This window comes from Lepidochelys olivacea (genome assembly GCF_965140295.1).
Source record: "Lepidochelys olivacea isolate rLepOli2 genome assembly, chromosome: 27".
NCBI lineage: Eukaryota > Metazoa > Chordata > Testudines > Cheloniidae > Lepidochelys > Lepidochelys olivacea.
This window is the reverse complement of record NC_140437.1, coordinates 14,991,496-15,013,250: the sequence shown is the minus strand read 5'-3', so window position 1 is coordinate 15,013,250 and position 21,755 is coordinate 14,991,496. Positions and strand designations below refer to the sequence as shown.

Sequence of the window (21,755 nt, the reverse complement as noted above, 5' to 3'; positions counted from 1 at the left end):
CCCATTGAAGTCCATGAGAATTAAGCACGTGCGTACGTGCTTTCCTGAATCAGGGCTGGCGTCAGAACTGAACCAGTGGGGCCCCGCATGGTTTTAGGCAGTGTCACGCTGCTGGAGCTATTGTGGTTATTACAGACCCCCAAAGCCGGTTCCCTCAAGAGAACAGGAATTGCTGTACCAGATCAAATCCATCGTCCATGTAACCTTGTTTCCAACTGGCCAGCTGCATCCCACCGAGATGCAAGAAACCCTGCAGCTGGCAGTTTTGGAATAACCTAGCCACAGAGCAATTAATCCCTAATTCCAGTTAGACGTATAAGAGTAGAAGTGTTAACCCTGATGTCCTAGGTAAAGTCCACTTTGGGTAATTATGTTCTGTCTCTCTAAAATTCCCCCTTAGTTTCAACTGGCTAGGTCACCAACCTTTTGTGCAGTGTAGCTGTGGGCTGTTAAACAGCTGCTGTGCTCCACTCTAGAGCTGGCTGCATCTGAGTAGCCGTGACTTTCTCTAGGAATGCTTTATAGCATGTAGATCCCGCAAGAAAGACACCATGCTATAATTATTCCTGGACTGTTCGTGCTGTGGCAGAAATGACAATTAAGTGAAAAAAAAATACAGAACTCACTTTTTTTGGGTCCTACTTTTTATTTTTTGGAAAGAACTCTTTTATTAAAAGAACAAGGACTGCAACAATTTCCTGGTTGTACAAATACATTAATGATACAAAGACACTCTTATCTGCTTATTACACAACAGAGAGAAAATGAGGCCAACTGAATTCCTTTATCACTGACGGCAGAGGAAGGGTAAATAGGAGCAGTTTTCTGTCGAAGACATTCCACTGCTGTTTAGCACCTGAAGTGGAGTTTTGTCCGTAGAAAGATTTTTTTTTTAAAAGAGTGTCATCCCCTTGAATGTTCTCCAAGCGAAAATGGAGTATGCCTGGTTGATGGCAGTCATACAAATGTTATAAGAAATTTAGCATGCTCCTGGCTATGACTCTGGACCTAAAATGAAAATCTTTTTTAGGAAAAAATCACACAAATATCTAGGTATGGTTTAATTTGAAGCATAAGAACATAAGAGCAGCCACACTGGGTCAGACTAAAGGTCCATCTAGCCTAGTGTCCTGTCTTCCAACAGTGGCCAATGCCAGGTGCTTCAGCAGTAATGAACAGAGCAGGTAATGATCAAGTGATCCATGTGCTTGTGCTTAATTTTAAGGATGTGTTTGAGTCCCACTGAAGTCAAAGGTCAGCACACACTTAAGGGCTTTCCTAAACAGGGATGGATAAGCATGTCCTTATATGTTTTCTTGAATTGGAGCTTTTGCCAGCCATGGAGATATAGCTGGTTGGGGTCTCAAATTCAGATGGACATAGGACTGTAGTATGCAATGTGATGTACAAATAAGGCCCTGTTGACGTTAAAAAAGAAATTAACTCCAGAGTAATTCCTATATTTTAAAGCCAGAAGAGACCATCAGATTATCTAGTTTGACCTAGATACACAGCACATGAGATTTCACCCACTCACCCCTGTATTGAGCAGAATAACTTGTGTTTGACTAAAAAAAAAAAAAAATAATCCATAAAGGCATCCAGGCTTGAAGCTGTAGCTACAGCAGGCAAAGCACACCATAGATACCCTGGCATGGTTTACTGGGTTAGATTATCAGATTAAGCTGCAGAGGCTGTAAATCTGCTTTTTTGTCAGTGCAAATGTATCTACATTAGGGATTCGTCCTGTGGTAACTGCACCAGGGAGATTACACCAGCCTGAATTTCCTTAGTGATGTAGACGGGGCCTAGACTGTTGCAAGATGTCTGGGATCAAACCCGGGCCTTAGCGCGCCTTAGAGTTGGTCTACGCTTTGATTTTCAGTCGTGTTTTCACATGTTAACTAACCCCATTGTAAATTCCACTGTAGATGTGAAACAAACATTTGTTCCAGGACCTGAGATTTATGAATTTTCAAAATTTAAAACAAAAATTGCAAATTTTTCTGCTCCCATTTTTTTCAACCCACAATAAAGCTGGTTAAAATTGTTTCAAAGTCTGACAAAATTTCACATTTAAAAATAGTTGAGGGGAAAGAATTGCCAGGAATTTTTCTTCCCCAGTTGTGACCCGGTGTTTGTGCCCTCACAGTCTATTGCAATTGGTGAAGATGGGAAATCAATGTTGCAAATGCAGCTCACGGACTTCCCTGTGGGATCCATTTTAGATGGACTTGAACCAAAACTCTGTTTCACAGCTCAGGAACCTCTTGGAACGAATTTCAAGCACAAAATATTTTTGTTCATTACCTTACCCCTGCCCAGAACAAAATGGGAAGGGAAAATCTGGGAGGAACAATCCCAGGAGAAACAAACTATCCATTTCCGAGGCCTTGGCTACAGACAGCTGAATTAGTTAAACTGGAGCAAGAACCCTCATGGATGCCCTCATATTGCTTTAAAACTGGTTGTATGGGTTGAGCTTGCCTCTGTAAATTTACATGTGCAAGCTAAATAGATGTAAGACAGGTGTGAACTTCTGTAAGAGTGTTCCCAAACAAAAAGGTTTCAGAGTAGCAGTCGTGTTAGTCTGTATTCACAAAAAGAAAAGGAGGACTTGTGGCACCTTAGTACTCCTTTTCTTTTCACAAACAAAAAGACACCCATTTTACAACATCGGTATAAGATCAGTTAAATTGGTTCAACTTTGTGTCTAAAGTAGACCTACTCCTAATTTAAACTGAAATAAGAGTGTCCACACAGCATTTGGCACCAGTTTAACTAAATCAGTTTAAAAATCAGAATATGTCTACACGAGAAACACCACTCTGGCACAGTTGCTTCCCTGAAATCTAGACACTCACTACATCAATGGAAGGTGCTCTTCCATCACTGTCATAAACCCACCAGTGGGGGACATAGGTCGATGGAAGAATTCTTCCATTGACCTAGAGGTGTCTACACTGGGGCTTAGGTCGGCTTAACTACGTCAAAAAGGGTGTGACATTTTTCACAGCCCTGACTGATGTAGTTTGGCCAGCCTAACTTTGCAGTGTAGATCGGGCGCCCAGTTCTGTGTGTGGTTAAAGCTTTATGGCAAAACACATTCGGAGTTAAGATGGTGGATTCGATGGGTGAGCATGAAAAGTGGTGATAGAGGATGGGTGTGGGTGTGCAAAAGAAGAAAGTAGGAAAACTCTGGGGATAAGAGGACAGATGACATAGTGGCTAGGACTTAGGAAAACAAGATCCAGTTCCCTGCTCTCACATATGCTCTGTGAATCCTTGGGCAAGTCCTTTGGCCCAGATCCTCTAGGGTATTTAGGCACCAGATTAGTACCAGGGAAGGATGAACGGTGTGGAGACCACAAGCGTTTGGGTCCAAACTATCCTCCCACTGGAGTGTGTCTAAGTCCGGAGGTTTGTCCTGTTCAGACACAGGGCTGGATACGCATGGGCTCAGCCCCCACCCTCAGCACCAGATTTCCTAAGACGACCAACCCTTTCAGAGGCACCTAAATAAGCAGCCAGAGCTCAAGAGAGTGCAGCATCTGGCGTGCAGGGCTCTTTGGAACAATAGGGCCATTTGTTTCACTGCCTAATTGGAAGTGGACCCCTTTGGAAAACCAGGCATAAGGGCCAGAGATGGAAACAAGAGTTTGGTTTCAGGCCCATCCCATCTGGTTACAAAGACATCTCAAGCCCAGGTAGATATTGCTCTTTCTTCTGTGGGGATTGGGTCCACCAGCATTGGACCCGGAAGGGGGCCATGCCCCCCACTTTTTAACAAAAGAAACGTAAGTGCAGAATTCATGTCCCCCACAGATTCCCCCTCCCCTCGCAGAATAATAGATTCTGCTGGGGGGGGCGCTGTGCAATTACACCTTTTGCCCACCAGGGGCTGCTGTGGCACCAGAAGAGAAGGCAGCAGGCTCACTGCAGGAGCAGCCAGCTGTGGAGAGGGAGGGGGCACTTTGATTTGCCCCCCACCCCATAGGTTCCGGTGCCCTTGATTGGGTCAGAGCTCAGGCTGTCTCCCTCCCCAGCCAGGTGTCAGGTTAAGCCCACAATCTCAGGACCACATGACTAAGCTGCTAGGGGACAATGCTCTTCCCCTCACCCCTCTTCAGTTAAGTAGGCCGAAGCTTTCCCAAGAATGCATACTAATTTTGGGTGCTTCCATTTTGGGGCTCCCAAGGTTAAGACACCTCAGATCCGATTCTCCCGAGGATGCCAAGAAGCCACAGCTCCCCATCACTTCACCTGGAGCTGCACGGGTGCAGAGTGCCTGTGAAAACCAGGCCCAAGGCAGCTCAGAGCTCAGCACCCAGCTAGCCCCAATACAGGCCTCGCTCCCAGAAACGTCCCATATTCAGGACAGCGCTTAAGCAGGTGTTCAAGTCCCACTGTAGTCAACGGGACTTCAACACCTCTGCTTGAAGTTAAGAATGTGTCCAGGTGCCATCCTGCAGAGGGATGGACTTAAGCATATGCCTAGAGCTTTCTTTAAGCAGGGCTCTAAGACACATTGTAAAGCAATGCAAAAGACTCCCCCTGATTTCAACAGGCTTTGGATCACGTCCCCAAAGACCCCATTCATCACTTGAAAAATTCATCCTTAGCTTTTTGGTCATACTTTATAGTAAGGTTTCATTTATCAATAGTTCGTAAGCGGTGTGATAAGGATGAATAGTATGTCTTAGAGAGGGTTATAAACACATCAGTAGAAGATGCTACAGATGGTCAGAAGCAACCTATTAACTCACTGGACTCTAAAAAAACCCTTAACAATTGATTAACCCATTTATTAAAACATCTATAGACATGGAACCTTAAAATAAATTAGGAGCAACATCTTTCCCTTTTACACGGATGATTCAGACACTGTCGGTAGCTTTAACGGAAACTAAGATATTTTTATCCAACACACAACCCACTTCCTTAGTTAAAATCTGAAACCCTAAATGTATCAAAAAGGTCTTCAATATGAATATTAATATTATTTATTATAATAAAGAACAGTCAAGCAGCGTGAAAAAAATATATCTTAGCTACATTACCTTAAATTGCCAAAAATATACACATTTTTCTCTTTTATTTAATAAAAAAAAAAGACACATGCAACATACTAAATGTGACATTAGCATTAAAACGGGTAAAGAACTGTGTACCCCAGTGCAACCGAAACAGATAATCTTTAGCTTTTATATTTTTTTCTCCTCTTCCTCTTTTTCACACAGAGACAAAGTTTAATGTCAGCCTTCTAAAAGTGGCCCCTTAACTCATCCTAATCTCCTGACAGGACTGGGCAAGGAGCATACTTTAAAGGGACCAGGTGCTTTTGGAAGAAGCCAGAGAAATCTTTTCTTTAAGTGCTATCTGTCTCTTCCTTCCTCTTATCCTCAACTTTTCCCGTCTGATCTACGAAGCTGCCTTAGAGCTAAGAGTCTTGGTATGTCAACAAATAAATATGTGTCAAATGCACACAGGGGTAGCTAGGAATCCACCGAACCAGGCCTTGAATGGAACCAGCACCAATGGAGACACTGATTGGGAAACAGACTCCTTGGATTCGCTGTCATTTGTCGTGGAGAATGAACTCGTTGCATTGTGAGTCGAACTGGCTGGAATGAAAAAGGGGCCAGGAAGTGAAACGCTCCCCCCACTGTGTTAATGAATTGTTGTCCTAACAGGGGCGTAGATGGCAACCCGGATCTGGAGCTCTACAGTAAAGGAACAAACCAACCCAAGACAGCTGCTGGCAGAATATTTCGGGGTCAGCTTTTAGCACAGCCACCCTCTGAAATTGCAATTCTGCTCGTGCAGCTTTTCATGGATGGAATCTCACAGGCCCTCTCGGATTCTCACACGCACACGCCAGGTCGGCATCAGACCAGCCAATTTGCATGTGGAAACATGGCACCCTGTATCACTGTTCCACTCGGGGGAGTGCTTGCAGGAGGGAGCCCCCTGCTTGCAGAGGGGAAAAAAATTACGCATCAAAAAGTGCAGGCTCAGAATCGTGCAACTCAGGGTTAGGGGCAAACAAAAAACACCATCAGGCGAGAGGAAAACGGAATTCAACGTCCCAGTCTGTGACATGTGCCAGGCTGATGGAAGTTTGGCACATCTTGATTCTTAACTCACTGGGGAGGCGGCTGGGGAGAGAAGGAACATTCACTCGAATCGCATTTTGCAGCCTCTCCTATTGGTATTGCAGAGACCATAAGGACGAGAGCAAAACCACTTTTTCCCCCATTTTCACTTTTATAGCTGCCATCTCCATCTTTCCAGTAGCTTCTTCTTGTTTTTAAACAATAGCTTAAAAAAAAAAACAATAGCTTTCCGAACAGAGAGCATTGTTCTGCCCGGTTCACAGAACAGAAAGCAAGACCCCAGCGGGGCGCTCTCTGCTGTTAGTTCTGCTCAACCACTGGGGCAACGATCTTTAAAATCACATCAAAGAAAAAATGTGTAATGGGCTTAATAGATGGAGTCGAATGGTGATGAGCTTTTCCACTGATATCAGCACAGACCCACCGCTGACAAATTTGAATAGTGCAAACCAGACAAGGCGGTGGGGGTGTGCTGAAAATCATTGGTATTCGGTAAGGTCTGAAAACTTTTTTAAGACCCTCAGTATTTCCAGTCGCTGGAGTCTTGACCCCCCCGCCTCCCCAAGAGATCCGGATTTAACCAGCGGAGGGGGAATTCCAACGTTTGACGCCGATTCCCCCTCCCCGCACTGTCCTTCAAAAAACAACAACCCTGCATTGTCCAACCTTAGAGGAAGCAGGTTTCTTTGCCACAGGACCAGGTCTCAAGGTGGAGTTAACACCAGACAGTGTGAAGCAATGAGGTTATCCAATGCCCTAGGCTGGGAAGACTGGCTGCATTTCCAGGGCTTGGGCTATCTAGTGCCAGCGACGGGGAGAAAGTTCTCTGCCAGACTAGCCACATTCGGGAGGTGGGTAAGGAAGCAAAAGTAAGAGATTTCAGACCCTCCCTCCCTCTGTCTCCTTGGTGCTGTTTTAGCCCCGTGAAAAGACGGCCTGGTTATAACACACTCCCTGCGGCGGGGCAGACGGTTGGCGGTACTGGAGTTAGCCCTTTTCAAGTGGTAATGCTGGGCCTGTAGATCTTGGAAGGAGAGAACAACAGAGAGTGCGAGAGGGAGGAGTGTGCTTCTCAGGTGGAAGGGACAGCACCCATCTGACCAACCGGCGTCTGCCCTGCCACTGGCGTAGAGGTCCCAGTAGTGTCTTTAAGGTTAATCTTCAGCAGAGTAACTCACCACAGTGGCTGGGGTAAGAAGAAGGTGGCATTCACCCCTGATGTCCAATCCCCTTCCACAGCTCTGCCATCCATGTCTTCCCAAGCTGGATTTGGATCTGGTGGGGTGGCCGTGCGTGGTGGTTCCCGACGGCAGATCATCTCCTTGAGGGGTCACAAGGCGACAGGTAGGAAGGAAGTCCCTGCTGTAGGTTTTTGGCAGGGTTTTCACAGCTCATATTCCTCTTAGTTTCCGCATGTGATGGAACAGAATCTTGTCTTCCCCCCCCTCCCACCCATGGCCCTGCCCCACTTTCCCAGACGAGCCATATCTGGCATCCCCCCGGAGGGTGCTGCAAGCTGTCTGAATGCTGTGCAGAAAACAAGCAGAGATGACCCTTCAACCACAGCCTTGGCCTAGGATACTCTGTGGTCTTGGGTTAGGGCCCCATCCCGGAGGCCTCACACATGTGCACACTCATACACTCACACGCACTGGAGAAGAGGCCGGAAGGTGTCAGAGCACAGGCAAACTCTCACCCTCTGCTTAGCAAGGAGAAATGTAACTTCGCTTCGTGCAAGTGTGCCATGGATCAAACCGGTAGAGACCTCCCCGTGCCCCATCTCTCCTCTCAGAAGGGCACGCGATACCAGGTCTTGGCCGGAGACACGTTGTCTTCTAAAGCACCACCTGGCACTTCCCATGGCCGGGAAGACCTTCTCAGAAGCCTTGTGCTCATTGCTCTAAAGTATCCAAATCTGTGACCACGGAGAGCCACGTTCCTGTAGCAGAGAGGAGCTGGCCGCTGGTCTGGGTGGGGAGGCTTAGCCCTTGTCCTGGGTGACAGCAGCTCCCTTTTCACTCATGATCTTTAAAAAAAGACGCAGAGAAGAGAGTCATCAGACAGGCAGCAACCCACAAGTGAGTAGAAACGAGAAAGCCCTGCCATGTGGCCGGCCTGCCCCTGCTGGGGCAAGCAGCCTGAATGAGGACTGCCCGCTTCCCCCCAAGGCTGAGATCAGCAGGGACACACGATTTGGAGACCTCCCTGCTCCCAGTTTCAACAGACTCCTTGACTCTGGCATTTCCTCCCCAGAGCTTCACCGGGCTGGGCCTTCTAGGCCCTGTCTACAGGGCAAGAGATGGCGAGTTTGACGGGGCTTTGTCATAGCAGTTCACATCATTCTGGCCTCTCAAATCTGGGGTCCTGCCACTGACAGCAGCCAATACCCTCCTGCTTTCTCTGTGCCCCTGACTGCGTGTGTATCCCCTCTTGAGCCCTGCCGGTCAAGAAAGCAATCCCCCTTGTACTTTACCATGTGAAGCCAATAAACTCAGAGCCTGGGAACAGAGGCAAATTAGCCACTGGGCCAATGGGGCCCGTGCCCAGGGGCCCCAGCCAATTGGGTGACCCTGCACCCTGATCCGCTCCTCCCGGGCAGGCGGAGGAAGGCAAGCCCTTACACCCTGCCCCCTAGCAGGAATGACTGGGGGGCTGGGGGGGGACTTCAGGCGGAAGGCGTGGGGAGGGGCCCCCACTTGCTCTGGCCCAGGGCCACACAAAATCATCATCCACCTCTGCCTGGGGAGGGGCGTTGCCCCTTCGAGATGTCATGAGTAAGGCTACGTTTTAGTCACAGGTATTTTTAGTAAAAGTCGTGGACAGGTCCTGGGCAGTAAACAAAAATTCACGGCCTGTGACCTGTCCATGACTTTTACTATATACCCCTAACAAAAACTTGGGGGGGGGGCCATGGGTGCTCTGGGGGGTTAGTCGGGGGGGGCACCGCGGGTGCTGGAGGAGGTGGCCCAGGACCCCCCTGGTGCTGGGAGGGGGAGGGTTGGCGGGGCTAGCAGGGGCTCCCGAGCCGGCTGTGCATGTGAGGAGCTGCAGGGCCATGCCAGTGGGAGCCGGGGAGCACCGCACCCCGAGGTAAGTGCCCCCCCCAACCCCCTGCCCCTAGCCCTGAGCCCCCTCCCACACACCCAAACTGGTGCTGGTGCAGAAGTCGCAGAGGTCACAGAAAGTCACTGAATCCGTGACTTCCATGACAGACTCGCAGCCTTAATCATGAGCAGATCCGGGCGCTGCCATGCCTGCTTCTGCAGCTGGCCTGGCATGTGCGTGGGTGGGCATCTGTGGGTGCACCTTTGCACACCCCAGCGCCCTGTCTTGACCCCACTGATGTCAGTGGGGGTAGGATCAGGCCCACCTGGCTGGCTAATGAGGGAGGCGGATGAGCCAGAGAGGCAGCCTAGTCTCGTGGGTAGGGCACAGATGCGTTCTCTAATCCTGGGCAAGGCGCTGCCTCTCTCTCTGCCTCAGTTTCCCGTGTTTAGACTGCAAGCTCATTGGGGCAGGGATTTGTCTCTTACTCCACACCTGTACACAGCCTAGCACAGGGGGCCCTTGATTTCAGCTGGGCGTTACCGTAATACTCCTAATTTACGCACCGTTCCTTTCTGGGCACTGCTGTCCGCCTGCAGGTTGAGGAAGGGGTTGGTTTGTGTGGAAAGGACCGGTGGGACTCCCGCCCCTGAAGCCATCAAACTATTCCCCGGAGCACTCAAGGGCGGGGCTGTCGGGGTCCCCATCAGGCTGTTGCCGGGGTTGAGCTGCTGGGGGGACATGGACGCCAGGAGGGAGCTGCCGCTGGGAGGGGGCGGGGCGGCGGAGGTCATCAGGGCGGTGGCGCTCGAGTGGAGGAGGGGCGTGGAGGTGGCCGTCAGCAGATTGGTGATGGGCAGCTGGGAGGTGCCCGTCATCTGAAGCCGCTGCAGCTCCCTCTTCTGCTGGATTTGCTGCATCATCTGGAACACCAAGGCCTGCTGCTCCTGGAGACGGGGAGAGAGAGTCAGGCTGGATAAAGGGACAGAGCACGTGGGAGGCTTTGCATGCATGTACCTGCATGGATGCAGAGACACAGACTCACACCTGATTCACTAACACAGCATGCCCCTCTGCCCCTCTCAGCTCTTATCCCATGCCTCCTCCCTGGTCTTGCAGTGTTATGTTGTATCCACTAGGTTAATCACAACCAGCTGGCACATTTTTAAGCACAACATATCCCTGTCCACACTGGGTGGCTAAGTCGTGTTTAACATCTTGTGTTTGTGATCATGTTTTCTAACATAATCCATGTAAAGCTGCATAGCTCCATTGACTTAAATGGAATTATGCGATTTACACCAACTGGGGATCTGGCCCAAGATATTTTACACACTCACGTAGCCTGATTGTTACACTGGTTTAACCCAGGATTAACTCTACTGAAGTTTCATAAGTGTACATGAAATAGGAACCAGATTAATTATTTCCAGCACACGAGGATAGGTTTGTTTGTTGTTTATATGAGTACCAGTGAAATGTGGGGCCCAGCTCAGCATTGACGTGAACGGGGCTGTAAGTTACACACCATCTGCCCAGAGAAACAAGTGAAAATAGGGACGCCATACAATTCATGCTCCTTTTTGAACACCCCTGGATGCCAAATTGATGCAATGCACGGCAAAGCAAATGAGACAAGATTGTAAGATAAACAGTCTCCCCCCTCTCCCCTACAAGGCCAGATCTCATTTACACCAGTGTAGATCAGAGCAATTCCCCAGAGAAGTCAGTGGACTTCAACTTGTTTAAGTGAGAGGAGAATCAGGCCCTTGTTAGGCACTGCCTTTCCCGCTTCACCAACTTTCCAGGCTTGGCGTGTAAATTGCACTGGTTCTGCCCACCTACCAAATGCCAAGTCTGCGCGAGCTGCGTTGCTTTTCCGTTCACGGCACGTGGATGCCTCATGTTCCTGCTGACGGCTCCCTGGGGCCTGATCAGCACATCTACACTGCAATCCGAGCCGTGACTGCAGCATAGGTAAACATACTTGAGCGACCTGTACCTGAGTGATTGTCACTGCTCCCAATAGCAGTGTAGATGTGGTGACACAGGTTAGCAATGCAAGCACGCACCCTGGGTTCTGGTCTGGTTTCCACAACATCCGTTGAAATCCACACAGCCGCATCTACACTGCTATTTTCAACCGTGCTTGTGTGGGTCTGCCTACCCGAGTGGCAACCAGACCTCAAACTGCAGGGCAAATGTAACACCGACAGACCCTGGTCGTCAGCAGGCGGGATTGAACCTGGGACCTCTGAAGCTTAGTGCATGAGCTAAAAGCCACGTGGCCCTTAGCTAAGGCTGTAGCAGACTCATTAATCTCTATGTGGTCTCGGTGCCACTAGAGAGGACAGAGCACCACACCCAGGAGGTGTGTGCGTTACACAAAACATTGCCTAACTGGCTCCGGTTTAACTAAGGTGTGAACGTAAGCCGAGTGACTGAAAGCGGTGGAACTTCGTGTGCGACTGGAAATCAGTTTAAACGAACCCAAAAGTAAGCCAAAATGAGCGTGTCCACACAGGGGTTGCACTGGTTTAAGAACTAATTTTAGGGCCGACCTCTGCAGCGTTGGTCCCAGTTTAAGGACATGGGTAGAGAAGCCCATAGTTAAACTGGTGCAACTTGTGCATGTAGACGAGATATTTAGCAAACATAGCGACGGATGCATCCGGTCTTGGCCAGTCTCTCTTCACTGGACTAAATCTTCCCCAGTCCAAACTTCAGGCCAGGCCCTTGCTGGAGGGGGCAGAGACCCGGCACAGGGACACTTACCGGATTAAGCGGCTGGGATGTGAGCAGCTGCTGCAGCTGCTGCAGCTGGTGTTCATGCTGGTGCAGAACATGCCGCTGCTGCTCCGTCAGGGGGCTCAGGCCTGGCACGCTGCAGGGAAGACCGGAAGTTAGCATAGCCTGCTGCCCCGCAGGGGTATTTCCGCCCAAGCCCAGCCCCGAGGAGAGCAGCAGTCTCAGAGGGGAAGCCCTACCACAGACTATGAGCCAGGCTCCTCAGTAAGGATACACGACTGAAGTCATTTGAGCTGAGCTTCCCTTACGGGTCAAACTCAGCTGCCTCTATGGGAGACAGTGCGGTCCAGTGGGCAGGATGCTAAATAGCTCTGCCACTGACCACTTGTGTGACCTTGGGCAAGTCACCTGCCTGCTCCGTGCCTCAGTTTCCCCTCCCACCCTTAGTCTGTTTCTATTGCAAGTTCTTCAGGGCAGGGACTGTCTCTCTCACTAGGTGCACACATGTCATTAAGCACAGTGCCTCACACAAGCAATAACTGTCATACTTGTGCTGGGATGCATTGTCACATCTTGCTTGGGGCATGCTTTGGAGAGTTCATGCACACATAGGGGTTTGTGTGGTCTGGGATGTACATATTTAGTTTGCCGTGGCCGTGCCTAATTTTGGGAGCATGCCTGTGTTCGTTTGCACAGAGGGAACTAGCCTGACACAAGGCTGGAGTTCTGGAGGAAAGAGGAAACGAAGGGCCGGGGGTCGTAGCCCCACAGGGAGACAGCGGCTGTGCCGGGGGGGGTCGGAGATGCAGGGATGACTGTGCAGCTCCCCCTCGGGATACCTGGGGGGGCCCCTCTCACCTGCTCAGGCTGGTGGAGAGCTGCAGGGCGGGCGGCCCGCTCGCCTGCGTCAGAGGGTTCTGCGGCTGGGTGGCCGGAGCTCCGTTCAGATTCCCCAGCATCCCATTGAGGGGCACCTGCTGGCCTCCCGCCAGGTTCCCCAGCAGGCCATCCACCCCGGGCCCCGTGGGCAGGCCGTGACTGGCTGCCGCACTTCCCCCCAGCGAGCCGGCCGTCACCCTGGCCAGGCCATTGACCTGCTGCTGCACCCCAGAAAGGGGCAGCGAGGTCGGGCTCTGCTGCAGCAGCGGCAGGGGAGGAGGGGTGCTGTGGAAGGAGAGGGACGAGCTGCTTCTGCTGGGGCAGCCCGAGTGTGGATCCTGGGAGGGAGAAGCAGAGAAACAGAGAGAGGGTGAGAACTGAACCTCGGGTGCTGTTATTTGGCCACTCAGCCCCCTGCCCTGCAGCTGGGGCGTGTGCCCAGCCAGGGGCAGGAATGCTGCGTGTGGGGTGAGGCTGCCGGGCTCTCACATGCCTGGCTGGAAGCTGACACCCAAATGCCCGGTCTCTAGGGACACAGAGTAAATCACCAGCATTCTCACTTCCCTTTGTACAGCACCTAGCACATACCCACCACCACGGCCCTCCACACCCTGGGTGGGGGTGGATGCACCCCGGAGATGAGCCGGCAAAGCTTAAGGAGCCCCCTGTTGCCAGTCCTGGCCTCGATTTCCCTGACTCCATCTGCAGAAATCCAGCTCCTTAGATCACAGAACACCCAGGGCGGCGGGTAGGGGCTGGTTTCACCTTGCCGGACCCTCCCGTTCAGTCCAGGGGATCTGGCCACCGCTGTGTGCTGCTGCTGGGGTGCAGCGATACCGTATGGGGGAGTCCCTGGGCCCCACTGCAGGGTCTCGGCGGCCACAGTACCTCGGAGGAGGTGGAGAGGGAGTTCTCCATCCCAAAGCTGTTCTTGCAGGGGGAGCTCTTGTTGATGCTCAGGGAGTCGCTGTTGCACACTGCAGGAAAGAAGAGGGAGTCGGGGTGGAGCCCAGCATCACCATGGTGACACAGAGGGACAGCACGTGCAGCCAATGGCTGGACCCGGCGTGGTTTTCTGCACCATGATAAAAATCCCTCAAACCTCCTCCCCCCGGCCCAGAGAGCCCTTGTGTGGCAGGCTCCTGGGGTGGCGGGACCGTTAGGAGTGGGCGCAGGGGTCTCCCTCCCGTCGCCAGGGCGAGGCGGCCCCTCACCATTGGCAGGCAGGATGTACTGGGCGTGGCTGGAAGGGCCGTTGCTGGTGGTCACCACTGGGAAGGGGACAGAGAGCTGGACGTTGAGGAGCTGCAGCCGCTCCTTCTTAGCCGTCAGGGTCATGATCTGCTCCTGCAGCCGCTGGTTCTCCTTCTGCAGGGAGTGCAGGGCCTTGAGCATTTCTACAACTGCGGGAAACGAAAGGGGGGAAGGGGGACGGGGAGGGGGGGCAGAGAGAGGAGGGGGGCAGTGGAAGAGGGAAAGGAAGGGAGGAGGGGTGGGAAGGAGAAGAGGGGGCACGTGGGGGTGACACAGTTAGAGCATCTACTGTGCAGGGACAGGGGCGTACCAGTCCCCCCTGTCCTTTCCACTTCGGCACGGGTTAGCACGGAACTCCCCTCCCCACCCTGGGAGGGGCTGTATCTGCACTCCTCGCTCCCCAGCCCCTGCCCCATACCAGGAGGGGCTGTCTCAGCACTTCTCTACCCACCCTGCCGAGCCCTCCCCCGTCTGCGGCCTCCCCCACTCTTACCCCCAAACAGAGGGGAAGAAGCCCACCCCTGTGCCAGGCACAGCTGGCCATGAAGCTGGTGGCAGGTCCCTGGGGGACCCAGCCCCATAGGGGTCCCCCAGCCCTCTCCCCTCCCGGCTCACTATTTACGCCGGCTTCCCCGTTGCCTTGCTTCTCCAGGAGCTGCTCGATGTTGGGGGTGGCCTGCGGGACGTTCTCCAGCTGCCCACTGCTGCTACAGGACACAGTCTGGTCGAAGAGGGTGGGGAGGCTGCTGATGGGGGACCTGGGGAGTGGCCCCGGGAGAAGGGCTGTCAGAAGATGGACTCGGATCCTTCACCCCTCTCTAGTCCACACTGGGAGGGGCTGTCTCTGCACCTCCCCCCAACCCGGAGACCCTCTGCCCCACACTGGGAAACCCTGCCTCTGCACCTCCCTCCCCACCCAAGCCCCTCTCCCCTGCCCTGCACTGGAAGTGACTGTCTCTACATCCCTCTTACCAGCCCTGCTCTGGGAGGGTCGGTCTCTGCCCCTCTCACATCCCCCTTCCCAAGCCCTTCTGCCCCACACTGGGAGGGGATGTCTCTGCACCGCTCCACTCCTTCCTAGCCCTCCCCACTTCTGCTCCAGACTGGGAAGTGGCTGCCTCCCTTCCCCTCACCGTGTTCCTCAGTTTCTCCTCACCCGCTGGTATTGCCTATAGCTCACCCTACACACAGATGGTGCCCCCCCCCCCCAGTGTCGGAGGACAGGCGAAAGGTACTCACATGGAGGAGAGGCTTTCCTGCGGGGAGGTCCCTCGGCAGCCAAAACTGCAGTCTTCCAGGTCGGGCTCTGGAAGGGGAAACAGAGGCAGATAAAAGCATTTCCCCTCTGCCTCTGCCTATTATTAGATGGGGCCAAAGGGCTGCTAGGGCCACAGCCTCCACTAGGTGGCAGCACAGAGCAGTTCCTCCCCACTGTCCTTATGTAACAGCTTCCCTGTGCACCCAGGCGCCCCCGGAATCACTGCCCCCCTTCACTCCTCTGGGTGGGGGAAGGGGGGTGGGGCAGTTCAGGGAGCTGAGAGGAAGGAGAACGGTTAGGGCGCTGACCTGAGAAGTCAGAGAGCCCCGACTCGCCATGTGACGTCGCCCAAGTCTCAGTTTCCCATCTGTACAATGGGGAGAATAGTCCTGCCCTGCCCCCCCCCCGAGGGGAGTTGGGAGGGTAAATACGTTTGGAGATTGTGATGTGCTCAGATGTTATAAGTACCTAGGAGAGATGGGGCTCTCGGACATATTCTAAGATGGAGCCACCCCCTTTCTGAGCTGGATGAAGCATTGCGCATTATACCCCAAAGGTCACTGCCCAGGAACACGACCCCTCCCTAGGAACAGGTGTGAGCAGGGCGCTCAGATATGACAGAGAAGAGCCTAGATAGACTAGATAGGATGGATCTAGCCAGCATGGATCGTAGCACCTGTTCTGGGGCAGATTGTTATTATTTACTATGATAAGCCAGCAAGGCCCTCATGGCCCAACCAGTATCAGGTATCCCAATGTCCTAGGTGCTGTCCAAACAGAGAGCAAATGGCCACCCCTTACAGTCTACTGCCTTGGTTGCTAAGGTCTCTCTCCAACAGTCTCATGGACTTTAAGGCCAGAAGGGACCATTGCGATCATCTAGTCTGACCTCCTGCATGTCGCAGGTCACAGACCTTCACCCACCTGCTTCTGTACTAGACCCCTGACCTCTGGCTGAGTTACTGAAGTCCTCAAATCATGATTTAAAGATGTCAAGTTACAGAGAGTCCGCCATTTACACTAGTTTAAACCTACAAGTGACTCAAGCCCCATGCTGCAGAGGAAGGGGAAAACCCTCCCCGGGGTCTCTGCCTATCTGACCTGGGGGAAATTCCTTCCCCACTCCAAGTATGGTGATCAGTTAGTCCTTGAACACGTGGGCAAGACCCACCAGCCAGACACCCGGGAAAGAACTTTCTGTAGTAACTCAGAGACCACACTGTCTCTTTAGACCTCAACCTTTCTGGGAGGGACGCGTGGCCTAGAATGGACAGCTCTGAGAGTCAGGATTCCTGGGTTTCATTCCCAGCTCTGCTGGTGGCTTGCCTGGGAACAGCCAACAACCTTGATCTGGAAAATGGGGGGTGATCGTTTCCCCCCACAAGGCTTGTGAGAATTAATTCATTGTGTGCAACCGCCATGACAGACAGAGCTCGGACAGGTGCTACAAGAGCATGACACACTCCGAATTCTTTACCCACTCCAGGCTGAGTTTTACAGAGGCCAGGGCCAGATTTCCAAGGGCCCAACTCCCCTTTAGGCACATAATAAATGGCCAGATTTTCACGACAGCTCAGCACGCAACCCTCCGGGCTCCTTGGGGAATCTGGCCTCAACTGTGGATGCTAAGCGTGTTTGAAAATTCTAGGCTGTGTGGGTGTGGTGTCCCCAGCCCCCCGATATTTCCAAATAAAAAAGCAGAGTGTGATCATCAGCCGGGCGCTTTCTCTTCCCCACCCCCATGTCTGCCACTCAGCCGGCATATGTCCCCCATCACTCTGCTATGTGTCAGATGCTGTGAGCGCCAGCCAGTGCCAGCTGGTCTCCTTGCGTCTCCTCCTCATCGCAGGAGCATTTATTACATGCAAGGATCCGGGACTTTCCTGTGGGAAGCACTGCAGGGTGGCAGGGGCGTTGTGATTTATGGTGTAATGCCCCAAGCTGGTAGGCAGCAGCCCTGTGGAGTCTCCTTCAAGAGACCCCACCTGGAACAGAAGGTAGAATGGCAGTCCCACCTTCCCATCCAGATAGGAGTTTTCGACTGTCAGTCAAATTCAACTGGCTCCTCCTCTTTGGGGAGACGCAGCCATTTTCTGAAGGTCACTCTAGGACATAAAGACATTCGAGCTACCAGAGAGGGACCCCTGGCTGCAAGACTGAAGAGGAGGTTCGGGAACAGCTGCAGCAAAAGGCTGCAGTTGGGTTTAACTCATCCCCAGAATGCAGCATCAGGAGGAAGGGTGGCCCAGTGGTCAGGGTGCTAGCCAGAGACCTGGGTTCAATTCCCTCCTCTGCTAAAAGCCTCCAGCGTGACTTCACAAATGATTTAGTGTCTCCGTGCCTTGGTGCCCCAGCTGTAAGAGGAGGCTAGTAGCAGGGCCCTACCTCACAGGATAAATAGATGAACAATTCCCAGGTGCTCAAATACAACAAACAAATGCCTAAGACAGATCAGGAGGAGATAGGGACAAAGAGATCACAAAAGGTGACAAGCAAGAGGTCCCCTGTGGCAGCTGCTCTAAGAGGAAGGTTTTAGGGCTCTGTGTCTGAAGAAACAGCTCTGGGATCGTGCCAAGATCCTGATGAAGCAAGAAGAGCAATGTTGGAAGTTGACATTAAGAGTAGATTTTAAACAGAACTCAGGATATCAGAGGACCAAGCTGTTTTCAAAATCTAGCCCTAAGTGACTTGTCCAGGTCTCCCGGTCCCAGCCATAAGACTATCCCTGCAAGTGAACTCTTCTCCTTCATCCTTCCCCACCTGGCCAAGGAACGGCAGAAGGGAGTGCTTCCTCCATCCCCCATCATGTTAAGAGGAAACACACCTTCCTGAACCATCCTTTTCTCCCATACCAACTCTAGACAGGCGCTTCGCAGGAGGAAGGGTTGTTGCATCGGGGCCTTTAACTCTTGAGTTAACGTCAGCTCCGTTGTGACGCTCTTCATACAATCAGAGTACATTCAGCCGTGGAGCCAGAGGGGTAATTTCCAGCCCAGATAGACATACCTGTGCTAGCATGCTAAAAATAGCAGCAAAAGAGCTGCCCCAAGTATGTACCTAGGTTTCAGATGGGATGGCACATGGGTAGCCAGCCCATCTCACTGCCCGTGCAGTTGCGGCTACATGGCTATTTTCAATCAGAACTGGTGTGGGTATGAGAACTAGTGTGACCATATGAGCTGGAAATTACACCCCAGCTCCACCCCAGCTCCAGGACAGACAAACAGCTCCCAAGGCACATGGACCCCCACCCCCCACCCCATGGCATGCACATATATGATATACCTTCTCCATGGGCTTACAAGTATGGAAACACAGGAGTAAACGTTCGTACGTGCTCCTCATGCAGGCATGCGCGCTCACACAGACAAACTGACATGCTGCACATACGAGAGGCCCAATTTTCAAAAGCGCTCAGGGCCAGATTTTCAAGGGATCAGCATTGGCAATGGGGCTCAGACCCCAGCAACTCCCCACTGTGACACTTACTGCTAGATATTCCCAAGAGTTCAGCATCCAACGTACTGAGCTCCTGAAAATTCTGGCTAGAGGAGCATGAGAAATAAGATAGTCACAACAACCAAAGGCAAAATGCTGGAAATCAGGAGTGTGCAAGGCCTTTTTTGTGCATTTTGTTGCAAACTAAAAGATGGGCCCGCTTGGTTAGAAACATTCACTGCAATGCAGGAGGTTTCCCCCTCATGAGCAAGGCCCTTTTCCAAAGCAAATGAGCCGGTTTTGCAGGGGGCAAATGAACCATTCCAAAGTCAAATTCAGTGCCAGAATACTTGCAGTGTGAACATAGCTGGTTTTGTTGCATTTCATGGTGAAACCAGAGTCGAACGGGTACGAAATCACCCCAAAAGAAAAGCTGAGCATTTGTAGTGCAAAATTTTGTGCCAACTGTTCCAAAAAATGTTTACTACATTTGCGCAGCTCAAGTGTGTAAAATAATGAAATCTCAAAATGGTCACATTTTTGCACCATTCTAGTACACACCCAGAGACAGTCTCCCACAGACAATCCAGCATGTGTGCTCTCATCACGGGACTAACCCCCCCCCCCCCCCCCGCTTGCTAGCTTCCCAGCCAAGTGCTCTGCTAATGGAGACATAGCAGGAGCTGACAAAGACGCCACTGATCTCAACAGTTCATACTTCCCAGCACACCCCCTTGGCTTTCAAGCTTTTGGGGTGGGGAGACAGTAGGGGAAGCGGAGCTCAAACTGTGGACCTGGTTGTCTCAATTCTTCCGGGGAAATTCTTTCTGAGTTTTGAATGCACACACCTTCCGATTCACGTACCTGCCCGGCTGCTTTCAGACTGGTCCAAGAGAGGGTTCATAGACAAGCCAGAGGTCAGGGGGCTTCCAAAAATGTGCGAGGAAGGGAGGCTAAAGGTGGGTCCTGCCAGCGAGAACACCTGCAGGTGGGACATTAGCAAGAGAGACAGGAAACTGGCTGAACAGCCTGGGGAACCCGACGCTGCGTTCGCACGCCTCCTCTGAACTTCCAAATGGGTCCCAGCCAACAGGGGAAGTATTAAAAAAGAAAGGCAGGGAGCACTGGGAGATTCACAAGAGAGCCCGCTCTTGATTGATCTTCCCAATCCAAGCGGTTCAGATGAGCAGCTGAACAGCGGGGTGGTTTCTGAACTTAGAGAAGCAATCCCTTTGGTTAACACATCAGACAGAATTCCTGGCTAAGACTTGCTCTTTGTCTTAGGTACTTATATGGTCCCCATGACCATAGCATCTGTAGTACCATGAACTAACATTTTTATCCTCAGGCAGTGCAGGGCTATTAGCCACATTTTACAGATGGGGAAACTGAGGCACCGAGTGGCTAAGGGAGTTAACCAAAGTCACACAGGGAGCCTGGCAGAGCACTGGGGCTCCCAAGCGCCAGGCTAGCCTCCTAACCAGGGGATCATCCTTCTTCTGATCCCGGGTGGTCTGTGAAAGATGAGGAAGGCCACCAGCAGCGCTCCACTGAACTGAATCCCCGAGTCAGTGGGTGCTGGCAAGACGGAGCTCAGGGAGCAGCGGTGCAGGAAGTGAGGTCTCCTGCATGCTCCTGTCCATCTGGTTGTGGAGCAACAGAGGTCCCTCCTCAGTACTGCTCCTAAGTGGGGAACACCCCCCCTCCTCACCAGGCTACACTGCACTGCTAGGCTACTGGGCAAGCCCAAATCACCTCCTGAATTATAACTCCCCCCTCCCTCTCCAGCCACATGCTCCTGTCCCAGCAGTCTTACCTGGGTGGTGGACACCGTGGAAGAGGAGGAGGCCGGGATGGTGCTAGCAAAAGGGGAGCGGTTGAGCTGTGGGAGCGAGGAGGTGCCTTGGTGCGCGAGGAGGCTGGAGGAGAGGGGGGTGCTGCACACAGCCCGGAGCACCCCGCCCCCGTGGGAAATGGGGTCCTTGTTACTGGTGTAGATCCCTGCATGGAAAACAGAAGGGGGTGGAGCAGTAAGAATTCTCTGCTCAGCATTCAGAGCTGCATGGGGATTAAGGCCAGAAGAAACCACTACAACTTCTAATCTGACCTCCTGCCTAGCACAGGCCAGAGAACTTCCCCCAGTTTGCCCTGTACTGAGCCCCATAACTTGTGCTGGGCTAAAGCATCTTCCAGAGAGGCACCCGGTCCTGCTCTGAAGGCCATTAAGAGATGGAGAACCCACCACTTCCCTTGGGCGTTTGTTCCGATGGTCAATCACCCACAATGTGAAAAATTTGCGCCTTGTTTCTACTTCAAATTTCTCTGGCTTTCACTTCCAGCCATTTGTTCTCATTTGGACTTTCTCCCCTAGATTAAAGATCCTTTTAATACCTGGTCATTTCTCCCTAGGAAGGAATGTATACACCACAATCAAGTCACCCTTTGATCTTCTTTTTGATGAGCTAAATAGACTAAATTCTCCCAACGCAGTGATCTATGACTGCGTGCCACCAGAAGAAAGACAGTCAGGGGGCTGGTAGATTTTTGCAGGCAGCTTAGATTAGAATTCTTCCTGCCCCAAATCAAGTGGGGGATAAGCAAAACAGCCTTGTCCAGGGACTTAGAACCCCTTCTTCATTGGGGCCTAAAGTTTTTGTGTGTCCACTGATTTTGGGTACCTCCATTTTGGGGACCCCTCTGAAGTGTGATTTTTCAAAGGGGGCCAAGCAACCTTGGTGCTTGTGGATTCATCTGGAACTCTGGGGGTGCAGCGCCCCCTCAAAACCAGGCTGGAGGTGTCTCCAGCTGGGCTCCCCAAAACCTGAGGCACCCAGTAAAGAGTGAACACTCGAAAATTGAGGCCCTAGAGTGCCCCCTGCTGCCTGAGACCAGATGCACTGAACATCTCGTTTACTGTCTTGGATTATCTAGAATGGAAGGGAGGGGAGACCTTCCAGGTCACGGTCATATAAGGCCAGCCTTGGCATCTCCAGCCCCAGATTGCCATGAGCACAGGT

The 21,755-nt window shown here is 52.1% G+C and overlaps 1 protein-coding gene across 3 annotated transcripts in view; it reads right to left on the bottom strand.

Moving 5' to 3' along the window:
* Window positions 1-5,095: 5,095 nt before the first annotated feature.
* The window catches only part of MLLT6 (MLLT6, PHD finger containing), a 67,725-nt gene continuing 51,065 nt past the window's right edge, over window positions 5,096-21,755 (bottom strand). For 2 of the 3 annotated variants that reach the window (XM_084615606.1, XM_084615607.1), the window contains exons 11-20: window positions 20,555-20,739; window positions 19,603-19,720; window positions 15,282-15,348; window positions 14,658-14,800; window positions 14,003-14,191; window positions 13,677-13,765; window positions 12,768-13,126; window positions 11,937-12,045; window positions 9,728-10,108; window positions 5,096-8,142 (exon numbers count right to left, since the gene is read on the bottom strand). In XM_084615606.1, coding sequence (XP_084471732.1) covers window positions 8,098-8,142; window positions 9,728-10,108; window positions 11,937-12,045; window positions 12,768-13,126; window positions 13,677-13,765; window positions 14,003-14,191; window positions 14,658-14,800; window positions 15,282-15,348; window positions 19,603-19,720; window positions 20,555-20,739 — 1,685 coding nt within the window. In that variant the 3' untranslated portion in view covers window positions 5,096-8,097. The remainder of the gene's footprint in view (window positions 8,143-9,727; window positions 10,109-11,936; window positions 12,046-12,767; window positions 13,127-13,676; window positions 13,766-14,002; window positions 14,192-14,657; window positions 14,801-15,281; window positions 15,349-19,602; window positions 19,721-20,554; window positions 20,740-21,755) is intronic. The other variant, XM_084615608.1, reaches the window with a different exon arrangement.